The following is a 20,323-nucleotide window of genomic DNA, read 5'->3' as shown; positions in this document are numbered from 1 at the left end:
TAATGGAGAAAATGAGAATAAATTTAACCCACCACATGGACAATTTTTCCAATAGTTGATGATAACCGCCATAGTTTTAGAGGGTGGTTTCTCAGTAGATGATAGGATCAAATTTATAAAAATTTCATTCTCCCTCTATGCTTCAACCAAGTTAGCCTATTTTATACATGATTTTGTCTAACTCCTGTCTACAAGCTCTTCACCCAAACAGAAGCATCAACTTCAAAGGCCAGCTTATCAAAGACTCAATTTTTCCAGTAAGTTTTCAGCAACTCAGAGCTTTTCATTTAGTAGTTACCTTAATTTTACTCTTTCCATTCAAATGATGCTCTTCTAACTGCCAAGTGCTTTTGTGGGCATTCTTATCTCTACAACTGGGAGTCTGCGTTCTGCAAAATTAGCTATCAATTTCTTCTGTATCTCCCCTGTGCCATTTAGCACGGTGCTCCCTTTCTGTGTGACAACACATACCACCCTTTTAACTTATTCCATGAATTTATTTTTCACTTTTAAAATGTATTTCTATGCTGAATGTTGAAGCAAAGCAACACTTCTTAAATAACTACAGTGAAAACTTTTCCATTTCACAGTACATCAGCAGTCTTAATAGAAATGTGTGGAAATGTACTTATAAGCAAATCTTACAGCATGCTGGTGTTCTCAATTCAATAATTGAAACAATCTAACTCCCAGATTCTCAGATTTACGAATTTACTAGTAAGATTTATAGACCTTGCTGCTGCCGAGGAACTTAAATACAAAAAAGTTCACAACTTTATAGTGCTAAATGTCACCAACACAAAGAGGTAGTAGAATGAAGAAGGAAACAAGGAGAAGAGAGACAAGAAAAGTAGGAAGTATAAGAATTTGAACCAATAATAATGCTGATATCTAATTTCTGGCCCTTAGAAGATGCTGTATTGATGTATGTCAAAGTACAGGATTCAAATGATGTAATTTTATCCTTAGAGTATCCACAGGTAACTGGTGAGTACATGCTTTAGAGCCAGAGTGTTCGGGGTCAAACCCTAAGTCCCAGCTCCATCAATTATTAGCTGAGTCACGAAGGGCACATTATTTAACTTTAAATGACTTATCTTATAAGGTTCTGGTATGGGACGCCTGGATGGCTTCAAGAGTCAAGCATCTGCCTTTGGCTCAGGGCATGATCCCAGGGTCCTGGAATCAAGTCCTGCATTGGGCTCCCTGCATGGAGCCTGCTTCTCCCTCTGCCTATGTGTCTGCCTCTCTCTGTGTGTCAATCATGAATAAATAAACAAAATATTTTTTTAAAAAGGTTGTAGTAATAGTTACTGAATAATAAATGTTTAGAAGAGTATTTTGTATATAATGAATATAAGCTAATTATTTTGTCATGACATTGTTTTTCTATTTCTGATGTTGAGTCCAACATCAAATGTTAACATTACCACATTTATTGCCACATTTTATACTAACAGCAATAATTTATTAACCTCCCTTCTGATCTTAGAACCTCCCCACTATTATCTCCTACTCTTAGAATTATCTCCTACTCTCACCATCACTTCAGAGCTGAAAATAATATGTTCACCATATATATCCCTATTTTTAACTTCTACCAAGTTAAGTTATTGGGAGTTTCTCATTTGTTGCTAAAGAGAAATCCATTTTTCTACTCTAGACACTTGACCAACACATGTGTGGTTTTCCATACCAAACAATTCCTTAAATCTCTGAGGACACCAACTAGGTGTCTCACAATCTAATTTAATTTTAAACTACCTGGAGTTACTGAAGATTCCATTGGTTAAAAGGTCAGTCTTACAAAACTGCTTCCCATTTCAGATGCCAATTGCAAATTTGGGGTCCCCAGGTTGCCCACACTTCTATTTGACTTGGCTACAAATCAAATGTTACCAACAACACCTTCCTCAGGTTCAGTAATTTGCTATAACAGCTCACAAAACTCAGAGAAATACTTTATTTATTATTGCCAGTTTATTACAGAGCAAACAAAATGAATAACCAAAAAGATACAAGGGGCAAGGTCTGGAAGAGTCCCACGCCAAGGAGCTTCTGTCCCTATAAAAGTCTGGATGTGGGATCCCTGGGTGGCGCAGCGGTTTGGCGCCTGCCTTTGGCCCAGGGCGCGATCCTGGAGACCCGGGATCGAGTCCCACATCGGGCTCCTGGTGCATGGAGCCTGCTTCTCCCTCTGCCTGTGTCTCTGCCTCTCTCTCTCTCTGTCTCTCTCTGTGACTATCATAAATAAATAAAAAAATTTAAAAAAAGATTTAAAAAAATAAAAAAATTAAAAAATAAATAAAAGTCTGGATGTGCCACTCTTCTGTCACATGGATGCATTCGCCAACCCAGAAGTTCTACAAACCCTGTCATTTTGGTTTTTATGGAGGTTTTGTTAAACATAGGTATGATTTATTACATTTCTGGCCAGTGGTGATGAATGCAATTCCTAGTGCCCCTCCCAGAGGTTAAGGGGCAGGGCTGAAAATTCCAACCCTCTAGTCACTTGGTTGGTTCCTCTAGCAACCAGTCCCATCAGGCAAGAATCAATTCATTAGCATAAACTCAGGTGCTGTTGAAAGCGGCTTATTACGAATAACAAAAGACACTCTTCTCATCCCTACCAGTCAGGAGGTTCCCAGGGCTTTAGAAACTGAGCCAGAAACAAAAACTAAATACATATTTCTTACTATATTACAAAATTACATTTGTGCTTCTACTATTTCCAACTCAAAAATATCTCCTCACCCTGCTCCTTCCATTTGCTCTATTTCCTTGTTTCAGGCACTCAAGCCTTAACTCCTGGGAGATGACACCAAGTTATTTTATGCATTCTCCTCTCCTTACCTAGCCCTCCAATATCACTATCAAAATCATACACGAGCCTCTTAATTAGGTCTTTTTTCATTCTCAGATATACTCCAATCCACCTTGGTTTGACTTCCTTAAAACATTACTTTTTAAGACACATTCTGTTTTTAGTGGTTTCATATCACCAGTGAAATCCAACTCCCAAGTATAGAATTCAAGGCTGGATCTGACTCCATCTTTTCTGTTTCATAACCAGACAAATCTTTGTCTCTGAACCTAATACACTGCCTTACTCATGCTTCTTCCCCATGAAAAATGATCATCAAATAAAAAATATCATCGAAGCTTACTGAAACTTAAGACCAATCTTCGCTCTGTGAAACTTTCTCCATATCACAACACATTGACCTTGTTCTACTCTACATTATTATACTAATTACCTAAATGTTTATTGAGAGTAACCTTTAATCAACTAAATGCTTCTGTTTCTCCATTTTGATTGTATAGAAATAGCCTTTCCCTAAAACAGTTTTTAATTTACATGAAGACAGAGAAATGGTATCTGGACACCCAGAGTCTTGAATAATATGAAGGCCAAGAGTGGTAACCAATTCTTGCTGAACTGAATTTATTTCTGCTATGCCTCCATCATCAACTTCTTGACAGGAAGCACATATACGATATTGTCCTAATGTCACTGTCTCAGTAGCTACATCAGAAACAGCCTCACAGGACATTCAGTGCATCACTATTATCTTCACCACATGTGACTCTTCCTACTGCTCTTTTTCCCCCAAAGATAAGGCCTAGAATGACATTAGAAAGTTATTTTCAATTAACATTTTTATAAGAAGCCATTTACCATTTACTGGGTTGGAAAGTTAAAATATTAACGCTTTGAGTTTCATAAAAATAAGTTCTTTCCTACATAGTATGAACCACAAATTTGAAAATTATTCCTAAATTTCACTGGTTTGGCTAGACAAAGTGGTTACTGTGAACTTTTTAGGTGCAACATCACATCTAGACTAGAGGGTTTTCATCCAAAGTACTTAAGACAGGTCATTTAGAAAAAATAGGTGAAAAGACCTAATTTAATTAAAAAGTAAATAAGAAGTATAACTTTATAAGAACTAATTTCTACCAATTTGTTTTCTGAGTACTGTTTTCTCTCCAAGAAATCTTTTCAGTCTCCGGGCCCAAACACCAAATAACCTAAATCAGTTTCTGAGAAACTGACACTGAAAGAATTCCTCTGTGTAAATAAATGAAGGGACAGGGGTACAAGAATATTTGTTTTCTATAAAACCCATTTAAATTATTACAAAGATACAAATGTTGCTGTGTGAATAATTCCTCTGGTCACTTCAAGGCCAATATATATATATTTGGTTTACTGAAAAGTGCTTCCCAAACATTAAAAAATATCTTTTGCTCTAACTCTAGTGATCATAAGAATCCTACAATATGTCCAGAGAATTGAAGTTTCATCACCCACCTTTCGAAAACTTGAAATCAACTAGGTAAATGAAACTTGTCACACACTTTATATCACTTTAGCATTTTATTTCTTTTGCACATATCTAGAAGTAATTGAATTTCAGTGGGAAGTGACTACTTGTTTAAACAAACAATTTTTCTTGCAAGCCTTTCTATCTAAGGCAGTTCTGCTCTGTAAATCTTTTCTATGCTTCTTGAACCCATACATTCTAACAGGTTTAATTCAATATTTCACTGTGTATTTTAGAAAAAACTGTGCTACATTCAAGATGCAATTTCTGTGACAAAGGTTATTCTTCATTTAACAAAGTATCATGTACCAGCTCAATCTTCTTAAAAAAACACAGAAACCAGAGTTTCTACTGATGAATATTTCCTTTTTTGATGTGATGAAGAGAGTAACACTCAAAGCTATGGTAAATTTAAAATTCTTCTCTTACCCTTGTTAACAATGTAAAGGAGAGTTAATATGATTCATCTACAAAGAATTTCCCAAGGCATCAATAAAAGATAAAGAAGAAAAGTTAAGAGAGTTAAGATGAGCTGCAACTGAATTTTTATATTTACTTTAGAAACTAAAAGAAATGCAACTGTTTCAGAAACACAAGTAACAAAAGTAGCCAAAGACTATCTCATGAGTTTGTAAAACATATTCATTAATTCTCATATAATTATATAATAGCTTTCTGACAGATACTAATTTTCCTGACACTTCAGTTTTGTCCCCAGCCCATTTCAAAATTCCTGCTGAGGCATGTGTGTGATGTTGCAAATATTTTCTATACAATCCACTTTTCTATGACTTCACTGACCACGTTCCTTTCTAACTCAGAGATGTGAGCACATCAAGAGGTACTTCTATGCTCTTGCAAAGGTTTCCTCACCTGTGGAACATTAACACCATGGTTGATTATTAGATACTGATTATAGTATCTTAAGAATTAATCCTTGAACATATGTTCTAAGAATTTACAGACTTTAAGTACTAAAAGAGACTTAACATTAACAATCATTTAATCAACTCATATTAAATATGAAAAACTAAGATTCAGACTGGTGAAGTGATTAACCAGAAGTCAAAAATCTTCTCAGTGGCAAAGGAAGACTCAGAACCAAGTCTCCAGACACAAATCCAGTGCTGACGAATTTACCATAATTCCCTCTCTAGAAACTTCATCAACTCCGTTGTTTCATTAAGAAAAATAAATGTCTAGGGGCACCTGGGCGGCGCAGTTGGTTAAGCAGCTGACTCTTAATTTCGGCTCAGATCATGATCTCAGGTTGTGAGATCAAGCCCCATATTGGGCTCCATACTCAACACAGAATCTGCTTGAGGTTCTCTCTCTCCCTATCCCTCGGCCCCTCCTCTCTGCTCACACATGCATGCTCTCTCTCAAATAAGTAAATAAATCTTGAAAAAAAGAGAGATAAAAAAAGAAAGTAAAGAAAAGCAAATGTCTAGTTCTGACCTTGCCTCTATCCTGCATGCCAAGATGGATGCCACTCCACAAACTCATTACACATTTCAAATTACATTTCTCATACTCCCTTTCTAGCCACATCTCCTCCAAAATTCTATATTTTTTTTTAAGATTTTATTTATTCATTCATGACACACACACACACACACACACAGAGAGAGAGAGAGAGAAAGAGAGAGAGAGAGAGAGAGAGAGGCAGAGACACAGGCAAAGGAGGGAGAAGCAGGCTCCATGTAGGGAACCTGATGTGGGACTCGATCCCGGGTCTCCAGGATTGCACCCCGGCCAGAAGGCGGCGCTAAACTGCTGAGCCACCAGGACTGCCCTATAGTCTTTTTAATAACATAAATAATTTGCTAGTCATCCAGGTTCAAAGATGTGAGAACAATGAAGACAGAAGTGAGTCAATATTTACTCTGCATCTACTAAGTGCCAGGTATTTGGCCTGGTTATTCATCAGTATTACCTCACCTGTGAATGAAGAACTAGCATCCTTAGAAAACTGAGGAAACCAAGCCTCCAAAGTAATTCTCCTAACCTTACCTAGAAAAAAATACCCAGAAGTGCCAGAAACTGAACCCAAATCTCTCTGACTTCACCCATTCAAACTATGCACCTATGTATAATCTGTGCATCTACAAACTGGTACCTGTATCTTTCTGTGTATACCCTTAGTAATATGTAAAAAATGAAGTATCACACATATTGCCCTATAACATGTTTTTTAATTTGACAGTAACACTCTATTTTTCCATGGCAGTTTACCTTCATCTTATTCATTAGCAACAAAGTTTGCAGATAAATCTCATACAGGAAAATATTCAAGATACTCACTTTCTCTTGATTAGTAAGATAATATCTAAACTTCCAAACAAGATCTTGTTCTTCATATGTAAGTTGCTTGGTTGGTGGATAACTCACGATAATCTACAACAAAGAAAAAAAAGAACTGCTTCTGTCAAATATATTCTTCCTATTTATTTCCATTTCACTTAAAATTTTTCATTTATTTAAATGTTTCTATAATAGAATTATCATAGAAGTAGGGAGAATATATATGCAGCAGAGTAAAACTTAATTTGGTGGACTTATCAGTCTCAAAAGGATATTACTGGAGTGCAGAGGGATAAGAGTAGATTTAAAAAGTCACACTCCATATAAAAATTTGTAACTACAGAGCTCATTTCATTCAACCAAAACCAAACTAAATTAAAATACAAAAGCCCCCTTTCTTTCCAAAAGGAAAAAGAAAATAATAAACATCTCCCCTATCAAGTAAACACAAATAATGCATGTGTGCATACCAAGGCTTCTCTCAGACAATACCTTAAAGCCAGTTGCTAAGACTGCTAAACCAAGGGAAGTATATACTATTTGCAGCTCTGCCTCCAGGGTTAATATATTTTCTCAAAGCCTCAAAATGATTAAAAAAACAAACAAACAAACAAAAAAACTACAGGAAAAGCAAAATTGTCAAAATTACATAGACTTCGTGGACCTGGGAAAAACATACATTTGAATCACTCTCAAATGAAGTGGTTATCATATCAGTTGCAACCAAAGTACATATTTCTTTATGTTAATCATTTTTAAATTCTCTTACATTTAGTTGATCTCTTGTGGCAGCGTTAGGTTTGAGATCATGGTCAGAAGGTCCACTTCTTAAACTCCGGGCAAGCTTGTGGTGTTTGCTCTCAACTAAATTCTCCTATAAAATATTTATAAATATTAACCAATAATGTAAACTTCATCAAAAGGAAGTTTCAACAGCCAATTAGAAATGCAAAAGTAAATAGTTGCTTACTTGAGACCATTTTATAATACTTAACATTTTATTCTTATTACAACTTTAGTGCCCTATGCATTTTTTTTAAAAAATATCACCATTTTATTCATCTCATTTTATTCATTATGATTTCATGGGTCCTGAGATCAAGCCCCATAGCAGGCTCCACCCTCAGTAGGGAGTTTACTTGAAGATTCTCTCCTGCCCCTCCCCCCATTCTCTCTCTAAAATAAATAAATCTTAAAAGAAAAAGAACAGAAATTAAATTGGGGGAAAAATCACCATTTTGAGATAGGGAAACTAAATATGCCCTATGCTTCACTACTGCCAAAATATGCACTTACCATTCCAGCTTCTTAAAACATCTCATAATACCCCTCATTCTCCATATATCCCCTACCTATTCAGATAAAACCTTCACTCTAAAATCTTCCCTGACAACCAGGACTAAAGCATTCCCTCTTCCTATGAGCTACTAGTGACCTGTGGATATCACAGTACTATTATCTTAGCAGTTTAACTGCCAGTAGTGACTGAGGACCGGGATGATGACCATAATGCTTGAATATATACATATTTGGTATGAACTACTTTACCTATGGCCAAAATCATTAGTTTTCAACATACTGTCTTTGTTTAAAGAGATTTATTTTCGCATGTGTGAACTGTCTTCTTGTGTCTTTTTCCTTTCTATTAATTGGGTTTTTTTGCTCCTTTTGACAAAGTTTTTTAAGAATTCTCTATATATTATTCATCCCTTTGTGATGTATGTCAAGAAGAGTTTCTTCCAGTTTGTCCACTGTTTTTTGTGATAGTGTTTTGCCATGCAATATTTTTAATGTAGTCAAATTTATCAATCATTTCCTTTATTGCCTCTGGATTTTGAGTCATTGTTAATAAAAACATATATACAACAACAACAAAAAAAGTTTTTCCTTCCACTGAAAGTAAAGTACTAGTCAGGCTTTGTTTTTTATTACTTAAATCCTTGATTTATTTGGAATATTTCTTTACAGATGACGTGAGGTATGGGTCTGATTTAATTTTACCTTTCTCCAAATAGCTACTCAGTTCCCTAGCACTATGTTCCAGTGATGAAATGTCACCTTTATCATATTTAGGATGTTTTTTTATTTTCCCAAAAGATTCCCAAGTGGCCTTTCCCCCCCCCTAATTTTGTATACTCTTTTTCCTCTATCTCTTCCTTTGATGTTGGGCCACTGATCATTACTTCCTGCTTTAATAACCTGTATTTACCTCCATCATCATGCTTTATCTTCTTTTTTTTTTTTTTTTATGCTTCTATCTTCTAATATGCTACTTTAAATTTACTTGGTTAGTTAGGAAGTAACTAATCCAATTAGAAATGTAAAAAGTAAGAATAAAATGGCTCAGAGTGATATAATCAGTTGTAAGTATGAGTATCATGGTATCAATTATGCTAAAAAGATTTTTTGCCTGAAACATTCTAAATTTAAAGTCACCTAATTAAAATTCTGTTGTAAAGTTACAATTCTTCATGTTTCATATTCCAAAACTATCATCTCAAAAATTGCATAGATAGGTACCTCAAAACCATTCAAGTCACCATGATCCAAATTAGATAGTTCTAGCAGCTACACCAATCTTCTAGATTTTTCAACAAAATCAGTCTCCCTAAAATTCTCATCCATTGAACCCAGTGTCACATCCTGCTATATGATGACAATGTTTCAAATACCTGGTTCCCCACGTTCTCACTTCCACACTACATTCCCTAATTCTTCCAATAATTTAAATAAATGGTTCCCCAACACTACACTATCCTGACCATATGGCCATATTTTTAGATGTTGATATTATAAAAGTTCTACTTGAACCTGATTCCAGATAGCTAAAATGGACTTATGAGTCACTTTCAAATAACTAAGTTAGTTACAGATACACTTTTTAAAAAGAAAGTCTATGATGTGGATCCAAGTCATAATCACTCTGGAGAAAAGCACTTCATAAAAAATTTGGCAATAACTCACCATAGACATCTGAGGATCAGGAACTTTTACTATCTCAAAGCTTGTTAAAATTGGAGATGACTCATCACCATCCTGGATTATAGCATAGTAAGTTAAAAAAATAAACAGAGTTTAACCAGATGGTAAGAATACATGATAATATACACTACAATGTATTCTCCTTCTATCTAATGAAAATCATTCCTCCCTTTTAAAAAAGTATCTTCTTTCGGGCAGCCCGGGTGGCGCAGTGGTTTAGTGCCACTTGCAGCCCGGGGTGTGATCCTTGGAGACCGGGGATCGAGTCCCACATGGGGTTCCCTGCATGGAGCCTGCTTCTCCCTCTGCCTGTGTCTCTGCCTCTCTCTCTCTCTCTCTGTCTCTCATGAATAAATAAATAAAATCTTAAAAAAAAAAAAAAAGTATCTTCTTTCAACTGTATTTTAAAATACATATCCATTTTTTAACTGTTGTTGCTAATGACATATTTGGGGAAAAATAAAATCTAACAATAAAAATTTCTTAGAGTTTTTGGACATAGGAGGTCTAGAAATTAGTAGATTGCTTTTGTCAGTTATTTTTAACTCTGTTTAAAATGCTAGTAGTCAAAAATAGAATGTCCTTATTTTCAAACTTAGAATAAGAAGCCACAAAGTATAATTAAATTATGACAGAAGGGACATGTTGCATCATTTGCAAAAACTACTAAGTAGATGTTGGTAACTTTTCAAGATATCACAACTGAGTTCCATTCAAAGAAGTTGGATTTTAAGCATGGAGCTAATGTTACTGTTATTTATACACAGCTAGACACTCAGCAGCATTGCTTCTACTCAAAACAATGCAAACTTGCATAAGAAGAATTAATCCATCAATTCTTAATAAAGCTGTCCTATTTTGTTGATATTATCATTTTTGATAAGCACTGGCTTTTATTTCTATCCAAATCAGGCAAGAGAGGTAATTCAACATGATAAATGTCACTGCATACATACTGGAAAAGGCTAAACTAATTAAGGTCAAAATTCATTTCCTCACTACTGTACATCTCACATCAACCTTTTCTGTCAATTTCCAAATGCTAGTATTTCCAATGTTAGACATGTGCAACCAAATCAGAATAGACTGAAGAGGGAAAGTACTGGGACTTGACTTTAGTTCAGTAATTGAGTCTTACAGAAAACCACAAATTCCCACAGCCGTTGTTTAACAGGCTGGTTCTCAGTCACAACACCAGAAAACACATTTATCAGCCCAACTGTGACAAGTAATCTTCACTAAGGCTATCTGTCACAAACGACAGGTGACAAGAAAGTCTATTTCCATTAGATTCAATACACTGGCCCAGCAATCTTTACACTAAGTGGAAATATGACAGGGTAGGTAGACAGGCATTAATTTATGAGCAATTTTCAAGAAGCCATAGAAAGGGGTTAAGAACCTTTTCAAAAATACTTGAAATTCTTCTAATTTTTATTCTGTTATTATTTCATCTATTATCAAAGCTGTCTTTCAAAAGATTCGTCACATCTCTTATGTTTGAAAGTACTAATCCCATTAGCATGTTTTTGCAATATAAATCCCATATGGTCAAGAAATAATGCTTTTAGTTACATAGAGTATAAAATGTAAAACATGATTTTATTAAAGTGTATTGGTGACAAAATGATTTCACTCACCTATATTTCCCATTTTTTCAATGTAATTTTTCTAATCAATTAATAAGCAATATTAAGTCATCTATCCTCTTAACTTCTTTTTATCAAAGACTATCATATTAAAAAAAAAAAAAAAACTGAAACAAGTTAACTTTTCCTAACCTTTTACTAAAGAGAAGGGATACAAGCTAAAGAGAAAAAAAGTATGTGTTAATTTGAGAAGTACCAGAAAAATGATCATAAATTAACTACACAAACCCTAAAACTCCATTATGAAAACTTCTTTTAAATACTTAGTTATTAAAATAATGTATATTTTAAAAAATCACTGTGACAGCTTTAATAACTAACACCAAAGCATAAATATAATTTAGAAGTGTTGCTTCTAATAAAGATACTGCATATAAGCTTAGCTATATACTAGAATATTATTCTATTATGCCACGTATCAAGTCTGTCCTCACTCAAACTGATTTAAGCACCTAAGTATTTCCACAATAATACCTGGTTTATGTAGTTCTGAACTACTTATGGAATTATTTCTATAGTGCTTAAATTAAGACCCTTCAACAACCATTAAAGCACAGATATTTTTCAAGTAGCTACATATTAAACACACTACTTTCTTTTGCATAATGAGCAGACCAGACCAGAGCCAATCCATAAGTGCATACTTGTTATCACTCAGCCTATTGATAACATGGTTTTTAAATTCTGCTTTAATTATATAAATAAATACACATTTAGGAAGTCTTTCATAAGCATACTTATGTCAGGGTCACACATTATATATACAAACTCAAATAATAAATATACCCTTAACTTTCAACAGCTTATCACTTAAAAACTGATTCCCTTTTTATTTTTCAAATGAATAATAATTGTTAATAAAGCTATTGCTTTAACGTCCTACTTGCCAATTTGCAGAACAATTAATCAAAAAGTTTTTAATCTTTTACATATTTATTGAATTCTGGAACCCAGAACTGCATTACATGAGTGATCGGCTTTTGTAATCTTGTTGTAGCTATATGATCTGATTTGTGTATATACAAACAGCTGCTGCTGACAGCTGTCTGCTGCTATCCTGCAACCAAATAATTCATCTCAGCAGGTACAACAGTAATTTTTTTTAATGTTTCCCCTCCCCTCTACTTCAGAGACTATAAACAGTTCCAAAGCAAATACCTTTTCATAATAAACAATACCATATTCCTTATCATCACACTTGACACACCGAAACTCAACCATCAAGTACATGAAATTAGAACTTCGTTTCTCACTCTAAAAAAAGAGAAAAAAAAAGATTTTTATGAAAAATGATCTTCAACATTCCTTTAAAGAATTAGTATGTATCATTATTTCCAAGTCACTAATACATGATCTATCAACTTAAAATGCAATAAATTTTTATTTCATTATTATAAACACACTATTTTATATAGTACTACAATTTTTATTACATATAGCACTATTGTTTTATCCAGTAGTGTCTACTATTCACCTATAACTCCCTTCTCAAAGTTAATGACATATCTGATTTATTCTAGTTTGGATTTTATTATATAAATTTTTGAAGAGATTTTTTATTCATTTCCATGAAAACTTTTATTTCAAAAATAACGATATCTCCTACTTATAACAACCTTAAGCAAAGAACAGTTTACCCTTAAACCTTATGTCTAATCTAACTATGGAAGTATAAGAAAAACAAAAGTAAAGTATGTAACTAAAGACAGAAGCCATTTGAGTAAACAGATATAACCCTCACAAGTTTTTCACAATTTATAAATGGTCTTAAGATAATTGGCAATCATTTGTATATTTTTATCGATATACTTTAAATATACTGAGGAACAGTTACTTTTAAAACGGCTTTAAATCTTTATGTGTAAAATCATAAAGGTCTAAAGTTACTTAAATTGTTCAGCTTTATGACACATATTATATAGTCTAATTATAGTTTTGGCAATGTTCTCCTATCTTTTAAAGAGCGGGGGTGAAAAAGGTGAGCATGGGTAGACAAAGTAAACCCTACCACTGCCTTTTCTACCAAAGGCTATCTATGTTGAAGAACAGAAAAATATAAGTAAATATTCTGACTTAACTATTTTAGGAAGGTGACTATTATAAACATTCAAAAAAGTAAACTTGTTTTCAGTTGAAGTATATGAGTATATTATGAATAAATTTAGAAAAAAATGCCCAGTTTATTCATACTGAATATAAACATTGTTAAACACAACTAATTTTCTTTTTTTTTAAATGAACAATAGAATTTAATAAGTGTTCATTGTAAAATTAAAAATATCTCTCTTTCAACCCACTATATTCTCTTTCAGAGAATATAAAATAAGTCAGTTATGCCCTGCGGTGATCACAATAAGGTAGGCATCACAAAAACTGACATTTCTCTCTCCTAATGTGATTAAAATAATTGTTCTATCTTCGTGACACAGAATGTTAGGCCACACATCTAGTATTTCAGTGCAAATATAGAAAAAAGAAAAGAAAATCTTGTTCCAGCTTTCAGAAAGAGTTTCATAGAAACCATGTTTTAATTAAACATATTCTGGATCAAAAAACAAGATCAAGAAACAAAGTTCGTTGAAACCATGCAACTTTACTAAGGGTGCAGAGTCCTACATGTAATATAGCACATAAAACACACGTATCTTAATTGGGGAGAGCAAGTACTAACAATGACTTAAGGTAATTGAAGGAAAACAGCAGCATTGTGTTGAAAGAATCCAATACTGAATTGAATCTAAACATAAGCTGCCAAATAGAGAACACACAAGTGAGGCATTCAGCTTAACCAAGGTATAACACTTAGTACACTTATGATGCCCACTGCCTACTTCATGGTTCAATTTAACATTAAAACATAAGAAAAACAGATATTCCAAGTTTTCCACTTATTAACACAACACTCACAACTATAAGTAATCCTCAATGTTCTCACATTTGTGAGATAACCTGGCAATAAGCAATGATTCTCAAAAAGTCCTGACCTAGATATCTGGAAAAAATATTTTGGGGGGTTAAAAAAAGAGGGATACAACCCACCTCATTTATCATTTCTATTTCTCTAAATGTCAATCTATCCAGCCAATCCACTTTCACCATGTGTCCTTGTCGGTGAGCTTTGGTGAGCTGCAGAATAAATAAAATGAAGAAAATTTTAACAATGGTTTCGTAGAAAAGAGGATAAAAATTGTAATTATCATCAACATGGTTAATTAGAAGTATCAAGTAATGCAATAAGACAATAAAAAGGAAATAAATGGTATACAATGGTGAAGAAAGAAGTAAAACTGTCTTTATTTGCAGATGACACGACCATCTCTGTAGACATAAAGTAAAAAAAAAACAAAGACAAAACAAAAAAAAAACCAAACAAACAAACAAAAAAGCCTCCAGGGGGGAAAAAAAAAAAAACAAACCTCCAGGAACTAGTAAGCATTTAGAGCAAAGTTGTAGGATACAAGGTTAACAAATGAAAGTCAATCTCTTTCCTATATACCAACAATAAACAAGTCAAATTTGAAATTAAAAATACAGTATCATTTACATTACCACCCTAAAAATGAAACTGGTATAAATATAACAAACACCATCTCTATGAAGAAAACTACAAAAATATGTGGAACAAAATCAAAGAACTAAATAAATGGAGAGATATATTCTGTTCACAGATAGACTTGAAATTGTCAAGATGTCAGTACTTCCCAACTTGATCTATAGACTCAGTAAAATCTCAGTCAAAATCTCAGGCAGTTTATAGATATCAACAAGCTGATTCTAAAGTTAATATGGAAAGGCAAAAGGCCAAGAATTATGAACACAATTTTGAAGAACAACAGTTCTCGAACTGTTGTTAGTATCCAATTTCAAGACTTAATAGAGAGCTACAATAATCAAGATATTTGATTTTGAGAAAAGAAGAAACAAACAAATGAATAGAGCAGAAGAGAGAATCCAGAAATAGACCCCTTAAAGAGTCACCTAATCTTTTGCAAAGAAGCAGAAGCAATATAACAGAACAAAAGACTTTCAACAAATGGTTTGAACAATTGGTGCTCCACATGCAAAAAAAAATGCATCTAGACACAGAACTTAAAACACAAAAATTAAGTCAAAATAGATCACCTAGGGATGCCTGGGTGGCTCAGTTAAGCGTCTGCCTTCGGCTCAGGGCATGATCCTGGAGTCCCAGGATCGAGTTCCAGGATTGAGTCCCACATTCGGCTCCCTGCATGCAGCCTGCTTCTCCCTCTGCCTAAGTCTCTGCCTCTCTCTCTGTGTGTGTCTCTCATGAATAAATAAAAAAAATCTTAAAAGAAAAAATAGATCACCTAAATGCAAAATTATAAAACCCCTAAAAGATAACATAGGATAAAATCTAGATGAACGTGGGTATGGTAATGACTTCTTAAATGCAACACAAAAGCACAATCCATGAAAGAAAATAACTGACAACCTGGACTTATTAAAATTAAAAACTTCTGCTCTATGAAAGACATCATCAAGAAAATGAGAAGCTACACCACAGAGTAGGAGAAAATATTTGCAAAAGACATACCTGATAAAGGACAGTCATCCAAAACATACAAAGAACTCTTAAAATATAGTATGAAAATAAGCAACCTGGTTAAGAAAAGTGTGCCAAAGAACCTTAATGGACAGCTCATCAAAGAAGACACATAGATGGCAAATGAACTATATGTCAGGGAAATGCAAATCAAAACAAGATACCATTAAACACCTATTAAAATGGCCACAATCTGTAAACACCTATAACACCAAATGCAGATGAGGATGTGGAGCAACAGGAAGTCTCATTTATGCTGGGAATTCATTGCTACATTGGGGGAAAAAAATAGTACAGCCACTTTGGAAGACAGTGTGGCAGTTCTTACAAAGTAAATATACTCTTACCATACGATCCAGGAATTGCATTCCTTGGTATTCACCCAAATGAGCTGAAAACATGTCCACACAAAAGCCTGCACATGGATATTTATAGCAGTTATTCAGAATTGCCAATACTTGAAAGAATGAAGATGTCCTTCACAGGTGAATGGACAAATGTGGTACATTCAGACAATGGAGCATTATTCAGTGCTGAAAAGAAAGGAGCTATCAAACCATAAAGATACAGAAGAACCTAAAGTGCATACTACTTACTACGTGAAAGAAGCCAACCTGGAAATACTACATACTGTATGATTCCAACTACATGACATTCTGGAAAAGGTAAAACTAAAGAGACAATAATACTATAACAGTTGCCTGGGGTTAGCAGGGGAAGAAAAATAAATAGGTCGAACAGAGAACTTTTAGGGCAGTGAAGATAGCTATATAATAATATAATGATAGATAAGTACCATTATATGTCTGTCCAAGCCCACAGAAAGTACAACACCAAGAGTGAACCCTGAGGAAAACTAAGAACTATGCGGGATTACGATGTGTCAATGCAGATTCATCAATTATAATAAATGTACCACTATGGTGGGGGATACTGATAATGGGGGTCACTAGGCAGGTATGGGGACAGAGGGCATATAAGAACTCTGTACCTTCCTCTTAATATTTCTATGAACCTAGAACTGCTCTATAAAAATGAAATCTTTGCAAGTCTAAAAAAGGGGGGGTTTAATGTCACCTTCTCATTTGAAACATTTTTACGTATAACAGAAACCATATACAACTATCAAGATAAGAAATGCACTTGGCTAGACACTAATCATTATATTTTTAAAGGTCCACAATCTGCCATTTAAACATGTTAAAAAATAATGAAGTCTTTCCTAAAAGTATCTCCATGTTCTACATTTCTTATATTTTGATTATAAAGAGAGAAATTTATAGTAAGAACAGTTTCTCAAATGGGAAATAAACTACTTTGTCTATTTCCTTCCCATCTCTCAATCTAAAGAAATTATAAAAACTAAGTTACATACAGTTAGGCATTTCTCTGAGGTCTATAATTTAATATTCCAAGATTTAAGGGCATACATGTGCAAGTGTGTTTTAATTTTAAGAAGCAGTGATTAAAGGATTAACAGTAAAAAAGAATTGGCAGCAAGAAAATAATTTCTGGAGTTGCAGTTGACAGAGCCCTATGAAGATCTTACATATCAATCTACCCTTGGTTTCAGAAATTAAATAATGCATTGATGCTTCAAATCCACAGAAAATGAGACAATTTCCAAGGTCCTCAAATTGGAACAAGATTTTATTAGAAAGTGTAATTTAAACAGCAATATTCATGTTTCAAAACGTCTCTTTCTTTTTAACAAACTCATAGCATAAAGCAAAACTGGGCAGCAAAGCCCTACAGAATGGTTTGTATTTCATTTCCATCATATATGTTATGATGGTATTCCTACAAGGACGCCAAACACTTCTAACAATTATTAGCTCTCAAGGAAATAAAAACCTTCTTCAATATTCTTTATCTTCTTCAACTAAGGAATTCTCAGCATAACTACGTGGCCATACTATTTCAGAAGTAAAAACAGTAACTTCATACAAAAATTTTGAGGATCATTGCAATATAAAAATATCACCTTAGCTTTCTTCCAAATGACAAATTCCCTTTTACCCAAGGTAATATCTAAATGAAAATGGATAAGGCAATATAAGTGCTTAGCATAATTCCTCATATAAGACAGGGACTAAGCATTTTGTTGAAGTTTAAACAAATACACTATGATAGTGGAAAGAGACCAAGAATTAGTCACAAGGAAACCAAAGAACACTAGGCAATGTGACCTAAAGGGAGTACTAGAGTTGGAGCCAGAAGACCTGGGTTCTAATCCTAGCACTCCATTTTCCAACTCTCATTTTTTAATTGAACTATTCTTGATTTACAGCATTACATTAGGTTCAAGTGTACAACATAGTGATAAAACAAGTCTACACATTATGCTAGGCTCACCACAGTATGCTATGCTATGCTAACAATTTAAGTCTGTCATGTTTGGGGATCCCTGGGTGGCGCAGCGGTTTAGTGCCTGCCTTTGGCCCTGGGCGCGATCCTGGAGACCCAGGATCGAATCCCACGTCAGGCTCCCACTCCAGGCTCTGCTTCTCCCTCTGCCTATGTCTCTCCCTCTCTCTCTCTCACTGTGTGCCTATCATAAATAAATAAAAAAAAATTTAAAAAAAAATAAGTCTGTCATGTTTGAACCCATATCTACAAAATAAAAGTATTAACTTCTATTCCTATTCCCAAAATTCAAAGAAGATAACTGATGGAAAATATAACAGTAGTTATTATTTCCCATAGTCCATCAAGATTTTTATTCTTGCTCACTTTGCAACATGTTCCAAACTAGTTTTTGAAATCAATGAAAATATAAAGAGTCCATATTATAGGATTTGCTTTTATGAACAAAAGTTAACACTAAAAATCAGTAGACTTTATATGATTAGACATAATATAGCAAGAAAGAAAAGAAAAATAACATTTATTTCACATGCCAAATTTTTGGCACTTTTTATAACCACACTATAAAGTAGATAGTTCTGACCCCAATTTGCAGGTGATTATCAACTACTACAAGGAAGTGGCAGAATGAGGATTTAAATCCCAGGTCTATGTGATTCTATAGTCCATGCTCCTTCCACCAGTTTTGCTGCCTTCTTTACTGATGCACTCTTTAGGAAGATATTTAAGTTAAACTAATTTCTGTAATGTATCAAACACTAGTTTCCTATGCATGATATAGTATATCAGCGTAGGTTATTCAACGCTGGTTACCTCTGAGGCAAAAATCAGGAATAGCAAATTAAGTTTAGGTGCAGGAGAATGTAGTAGGGCTTTATTTCCCTTACTATATCATCAGACAGGTCATAAATTTTCTTTTTTTTTTTTTTAATTTTTATTTATTTATGATAGTCACACAGAGAGAGAGAGAGAGAGAGAGGCAGAGACATAGGCAGAGGGAGAAGCAGGCTCCATGCACCGGGAGCCCGACGTGGGATTCGATCCCGGGTCTCCAGGATGGCGCCCTGGGCCAAAGGCAGGCACCAAACCGCTGCGCCACCCAGGGATCCCGGTCATAAATTTTCTGAGGTCATTTTCACTAGTTCCAGAATTCATGTTTTCTGCTAATACATATTATTTCTTACGCAGCATATAACCAGCTTCTCCATTTGAATACTATAGATGACCATTCTCAACCTTACAGATAGCCACCAAAGAATGCATGGTCAGGATGGCAGTACCATAAATTGGTAAAGCCACAAGTTTAAATTATCCTAGATAAATTCACATTTGTGCATCGTTATTCACAATACAGAAAATTTAGACATAAAGAATATAAATGTCCACTGAACTCTATGGTACACATACACTATGGAATACTGTATACCCTGATGCAGAAAAATTATTGCTTCTGTTGAATGCACAAGTGACTGCAAAAGGAGAGGTACCACTTATACCATGACTCTTTACACGTTTATCTCCTGACCAGACTCTGAGATTGAGAGAATTGCTAGATATTTCTCCTTGATTTAGTTTTATAATTTCTGCAGAATTGGAAAGTTGTCACTCAAAATGTCCACTAGCCACCTGCACTATTTATCTATTTACTGTGTTACAAATCACCCCAAAACTGAATACCTTAAAACAATAATCAGTTTATTATTTCTCATGATTCTTGGAGAAGTCAAGAAGCCATCTTCTTGTGGGACATCTAGATTATTTTTTCTATTGGCCTAAGAGTCTCTCGTGAGACTACTGTCATTTTGGTGGCTGGAGCTAGAATGTCCAAGATAGCTTCACTCACATTTACAATAACCTTGTGGGATAAGATGGGCTCAGCTGGTAAACCAGGGTGGTTGGGCCTCTCTATTTATGCATGTATGCTCAGTGCTACTCCCTCTCCAGATGGTCTTTCAGCACAGGAAGTCCAACAGGATACCCAGACTTCTTACATATGGCTCATTGTTCCCAAAAGTGCAAAAACAGAAGCTATCCACTTGTCTTAAGGTTTAGGCTTGGAACAGGCATAGCCTCACTTCAGATGGATTGTATTAATTAAAAAAAAGTCACAGAGCCACTACAAACCAGCA

The 20,323-nt window shown here is 34.4% G+C and overlaps 1 protein-coding gene across 1 annotated transcript in view; it reads right to left on the bottom strand.

The window, feature by feature from the left end:
* The window catches only part of PIK3C3 (phosphatidylinositol 3-kinase catalytic subunit type 3), a 135,110-nt gene that overhangs the window by 81,365 nt on the left and 33,422 nt on the right, over positions 1-20,323 (bottom strand). Inside the window, exons 5-9 of the mRNA XM_025997039.2 lie at positions 14,303-14,389; positions 12,422-12,517; positions 9,597-9,668; positions 7,402-7,506; positions 6,633-6,725 (exon numbers count right to left, since the gene is read on the bottom strand). Coding sequence (XP_025852824.2) covers positions 6,633-6,725; positions 7,402-7,506; positions 9,597-9,668; positions 12,422-12,517; positions 14,303-14,389 — 453 coding nt within the window. The remainder of the gene's footprint in view (positions 1-6,632; positions 6,726-7,401; positions 7,507-9,596; positions 9,669-12,421; positions 12,518-14,302; positions 14,390-20,323) is intronic.

This window comes from Vulpes vulpes, chromosome 13, assembly GCF_048418805.1.
Source record: "Vulpes vulpes isolate BD-2025 chromosome 13, VulVul3, whole genome shotgun sequence".
In the NCBI taxonomy this organism is placed as follows: domain Eukaryota; kingdom Metazoa; phylum Chordata; class Mammalia; order Carnivora; family Canidae; genus Vulpes; species Vulpes vulpes.
Note: the sequence above shows the minus strand (reverse complement) of the source record. Positions and strands in the feature narration are given on the sequence as shown.